The sequence below is a fragment of the Frankliniella occidentalis genome, unplaced genomic scaffold (assembly GCF_000697945.3).
Source record: "Frankliniella occidentalis isolate FOCC.00 unplaced genomic scaffold, Focc_3.1 Scaffold292, whole genome shotgun sequence".
Lineage (NCBI taxonomy): Eukaryota > Metazoa > Arthropoda > Insecta > Thysanoptera > Thripidae > Frankliniella > Frankliniella occidentalis.
In genome coordinates this window covers 131,220-136,273 of record NW_026267418.1, presented here as the reverse complement: position 1 = coordinate 136,273, position 5,054 = coordinate 131,220, and the positions used below count along the sequence as shown (strand labels likewise).

Genomic DNA, 5,054 nt, shown 5'->3' with positions numbered 1-5,054 from the left:
CCACACAGTCGTATAGGGAAAATCCTACACACTGTATATGTAATTTGCTTCAGACACATTTATGGGATTTTTCCGACACATATTTTTTACAGTGTTCTGGAGAGAGCGGCTTTAGCTCCTATTTTGTGCATACTCTTGCGGAGGAGACAGATTCGGCAGGTCTGGTGTCAGGGGGTTAGTTGCTGGCGCACCCTTAGCACTCTAGGCATTTGACTTGTGTTTGATCTGCACCAGCTGTTTAAGAAGGAAAATAATAACTGTGAGAAATTTGGGAAAACCGTTCATGTGACTGGCCTTATAACAACTGGTTATGGAACTGACCTTGCGGATTGCCCTGACCCTTGATTCGCTATTCATCGTCCCTGGAGAAGTAAAAGAAACACTCTGTGCTCCCACCAACTTAGATGTGGAGGGTGATGACAGGTGATTTCTGTGCTGACCTGTAAGACTGACGTAAGTCAATAAAGTGAAAGTTTCAGGAGAGGAATAAAACATTTCCCAAAATCCCTATGAAACTTTTAAAAACTTTTTAGACCGCTCTTTTGCTTAAAAGCTACATAAGCGGGCTTATGCAATCGCCTCTGTGTCTTTCTGTCCGTTTGTCCGTTCCCCAAAAAGGACGTGAGCTAGAGTTCTGAAATGTTCAGGGTATTATTGTTGTCACTTCTGGACAACAAAACGGGTGCACTGTAAAAATATTTTTTGGAAATTTCCAAACAATGAACTGGAAAATTTGCAGCCCAAACAGTTTGGAAATTTTGAAATCCGAACAGTTTGGTAAACACTAGATTCCAAACTTTTTGGAAAATTTCTATAATATTGTGCCAAACATTTCTAAATTTCTTTGAAAGTCGTTATTTTTGTTGTTTTAAAACGCTGTTTTCGTGTAAAATCGTACCTTTCTGTTTTCCAAATTGTTCGGAAATTTCCCGTAAAATATCCGGAAAATTACATTTCCAACAATGTTTTGGAAAACCATTTTTCCAAACTATTTGGACAGATTTTCTTTGGAAAATTCTGATTTTCATTTTTAGTGTGGTGTAAATCCTGGCAACTACCCCTGAGTGGGTCTGAGGCAGAGATCTGCGATGGGCGGGCGGGCGGGCGGGCGCCCGCTGCCTGAGGTGTGCGGGAGAGAGCGACAGTCATGGGCGGTGTGCTGCGTTGCTGTGGCTTGGCGTTGCGGCTGCAGTCACCGGCCGGACATCTGAACAGTGCCGAAGTCACCTGTGCGGGGTCCGCGCGGGTTGGCGCTGACCGACAGCTACTCTCGCCACGCCAAAACAGTGCCGAATGAAGCGCGCGGACCATCCGCCCGTCTCCGGGCTCGGTCCGGGCGACCACCGGGTGTTATATTCAGTTAAGAAAAGGCCGACTGGGGCGCGCCGCCCCGGGGCCGGGGCGGGGGCCGGGGCCTGGCCCGGTAGGCGCGGAGCGTGGGGAGGGGGTACAGCGGAGGAGGGAACGGAAAGGCAACGGTAGGGAACCGACCGTCCAGCGAGGAGCCGAGCGCGTTCGAGCCGAGCCGAAGCGGAGCCGAGCCAACAAGCGACTTCACTGCTGCCATCTCTCGGACCCCGGAGAAATTACGTCGCTCTTTAGTGCGGACATCTGGCCGTGTACTTTACTTCACTTCCACTTCCACGTGAGCTTCGGTGAGGTCACGTAGTGCTGTCAGCTGTTCACTGTTGTTGTCTGAGTTCTGAGTTGTTGGGAAGAAATGGAGCACCTTCCCGTTGTCGAGCAAATCGTCGGGCTGACGATGGCTCTCGTAGAAGAAGAAGAACTCGAGCACGAGGACCTTGCTCGAGCTGTGGCGCTTTTGAGTGTGTGGGAAATAATTGCCATTGAGGAGGAAGGTTTATTTCTCGGTGAGTCGTCAGTCGTCGCTAGGTTATGAAGCGTCCTGTTACAATCGCATGTTTGCAAATTGCATTCCTTTGTCTGATTTCCATTTGTTTGCAGAAGGAGGAGAGGCGTCCTGGGAGTACGTCGCTGCGAACATTGATGACTATCATAGGATGTCAAACAACTGTTTCAAGATGCATTTTCGAATGAGTAGGCCTGTTTTTGAGGTAAGTTGACATTTTGCTTGTTAAAGTGTATGTCCTATTCATGTCTGAAAAATTTGTAATCCAATTGTTATTATCATTTCAGTCTATTTCTACAATAGTCAAAGATCATCTGATAGCCAAACGCAGACTTCAGAGAGAAAGAACTGATTTTAACGATATTATGCTCATGGTTATATGGCTGCTTGCTACCCCCGACTCCTTCAGAAGCGTTGCATTACGTTTTGGTGTTGTGCCTAGCATCCTATACTATTTCTACATATATATAATTGAAGCATTACGTGAGCTGTCAGCTAAATACATCTCTTGGCCCAAAGAAGAAGAGAGGGCAGTCATAAAGCAGACCTTTGAGAGAGCAACGGGCTTTCCTGGAGTGATAGGATGCATAGACTGCACACATGTTTACATCACAGCCCCTGTCCTTGATGCCCAGCAGTATGTTAATCGTCACCACACTTACAGCATTAATGTTCAAGCTGTGGTAGACAACAACTTGTTAGTTCGCCAGTTGCACGTAGGAGAGGCTGGCAGTGTAAATGATGCACGAGTCTTCCGGAAGAGTAACTTGTATGGAGATCTTTTGCACAGGCCTCTGGGAGCCATAAGAAATGTAGATGAGCACCTTGTTGGAGATGGGGCTTACACGGTGACTGATTTTGTAAGTGTTTCGAAGTGATTCTGGTTGTTGTTTCCATTCTGTAATGTGCTGACATATTTTTAATTTGATTCTATCTCTATCTTTTAATTTTGCAGATGATGAAACCCTTTCAAAACAATGGTGTTCTGACCAACAGGCAGAAACAATTTAACAAATCTCTATCTCAGTGCAGAGTCAGAGTTGAAAACGCCTTTGCACTGGCCAAGGCAAAGTGGCGGCGTCTAAAGTTTATGCATGCTAGAAATCCACGCAATGTGGTTGACCACATTGCTGCCTGCTTTGTGCTGCACAACATGATAATGACCCATGGTGAACCTGTTATAGATGTAAGTGCTATTTTCTATTGTTGTACAATTTCCAGGGCCAATTAACCTTCTACTGTAAACTTATCCCTTACTTTTTCTTATGTTTAGGAAGAGGCATTGGCAAGACCAATTCGACGCAATCAAGTTTTGGGCAATGAAAATTTCAACCTTGATGAAGGTGACAACATTGCAGATGATGATCAGCAGCTGCAAGCGGCAGCGGAAGTTAGGGGAGAGGAGAAGAGATTGATGATAATGAATGATGTTTTACCTAATGTAGAGGGGGAAGAAGAGGAAGAGCAGGAAGAAGATTTTTAGAGTTGTGTGCTTGTTTGCTTCTGCTTGCTATTTGAGAAATCTTTCTGTTCAAATGTCAAAGATCAAGTACTTTTCTCTATTTTAAAAGAATGTGTTGTTTTTACCAACATCTACTTCTCTTGCATTTAAGTTTACAATTTGTGAAGTTCTTTTTGTTTTAAATCATTGTTACTGTATTATTGTTAAGGTGATAATTTCTGTTTTTCAAATTGTTTTCAAATTTTATGTGACAATATTATGGGTGTTCTTACTCGTCTGATTTGAGTACTTCAAATTTCATTCCAAATTAACTTGTGATATATGATTACAATTTCATGTAGTATATGAAGATATCTGGTCTTGTTATAGCATTTGTTACAGTTGCACCTGTGTATCTTTCTGTTAAGGGTTGTTTGTTTTATAACTGCTATAGATATTCTGCTGTTATTTTCTTATGTACCTGTTAGCTTATTGCGTTCCAATCTTGTACTTTACATTAAGTATATGTATATCTTGGGCAACTAATTAAGAAGCCTTGTTTAAAAATCAATTTGAAATAAACATTTATTTATAAACTTTTCAGAAGAATGTCTATACACTGTCAGTAGCCTCCTGGGAACAAATTAAGAAGATAAGAACAATAATAATTAAATGATCCATAATGTTCACAGCATATGGCTCTTCAAGCTCAGAACCACCTGTCAAATAATAGTACATTAATAACGTACAGTACAAAGTCTAGTCATTGGCCAAACAGAATAACTTAGATGTACAAACAGAAAGTAAAAGACATGTCATTAACAGACCAGGAAAACAAATTATTAAAGCTAAGTAGTGTGATATAACACAAAATGAAAACTAAAAATAATACAAAGGAAGCAGCATAAGTGATTTTCATGGCTACTAGGAACAAACTATTTAAGCTAAGTAGTGTGATAACTACTTACAACACAAAATGAAAAATTAAAATACAAGGAAGCAACATAAGTGATTTTCATGGCTAATTAGACTGACCTTTCTGATCAATCGATTTTTTAATAAGTTCTAGGGTCTCATTTATAGTTGAAAACACTTTTTTTCTTTCCTGGAAATTTTCTTGAACAGTCACCCTCATTTGATGAATTTCAGAAAGTAACCCATCACGCTGTTCTGCCTGTTTCTCGTGAAAGTCTTGTGTGCTACTCTTATTATAAACCAGCTTCCTTATGGCACCTTTCTTCTTAACAGCTGCATCATTGTTGTCACTAGGCCGAGTTCTTGATGTTCTGGGTTTTTCCACAATTTCCTCATCCCTGGCACAGTAGGATGATCCAGTCCCTGTACTCAATGAAAATGGTGCACTAAGAGTGGCGCAACCTCCAAAAATATCCAGCATTGCATCATAATATTCCCATTTGGTTGGGGACCGGCCAGTGCCACATATTTTAAGCTTCTCATCATGCATTTTTTGCTTTAGAACCCCCATGTGGTCCCTGCACTGTTTCCAACTGACTTCAGCATTCAATTGCTTCATCTCATTACTGATCTGAGCCCATAAAAAATATGTTTCAGGGTGGATTTGGACCCCATAAAATAAGCATGTTTAGGCTTGTACAAAGCTATTAACAAAAGAACTTTCTCATGTGTCCATATGCGGGCTAAGTAAGAAAAACAAATATTTATAGACATTTTGACCATTTTATCATATAATTTTAAAACAGGTAATAAGAGCATGCAAGACTG

The 5,054-nt window shown here is 41.5% G+C and overlaps 1 protein-coding gene across 1 annotated transcript; it reads left to right on the top strand.

The window, feature by feature from the left end:
* The first annotated feature begins 1,456 nt into the window (after positions 1-1,456).
* Positions 1,457-3,368, top strand: LOC127750942 (uncharacterized). The gene is made up of 4 exons (XM_052273679.1): positions 1,457-2,075; positions 2,158-2,730; positions 2,826-3,056; positions 3,144-3,368. The coding sequence occupies exons 1-4, from the start codon at positions 1,920-1,922 to the stop codon at positions 3,351-3,353; spliced, it is 1,170 nt and encodes a 389-aa protein (XP_052129639.1). The 5' UTR covers positions 1,457-1,919; the 3' UTR covers positions 3,354-3,368.
* The last annotated feature ends 1,686 nt before the right edge of the window (positions 3,369-5,054 follow it).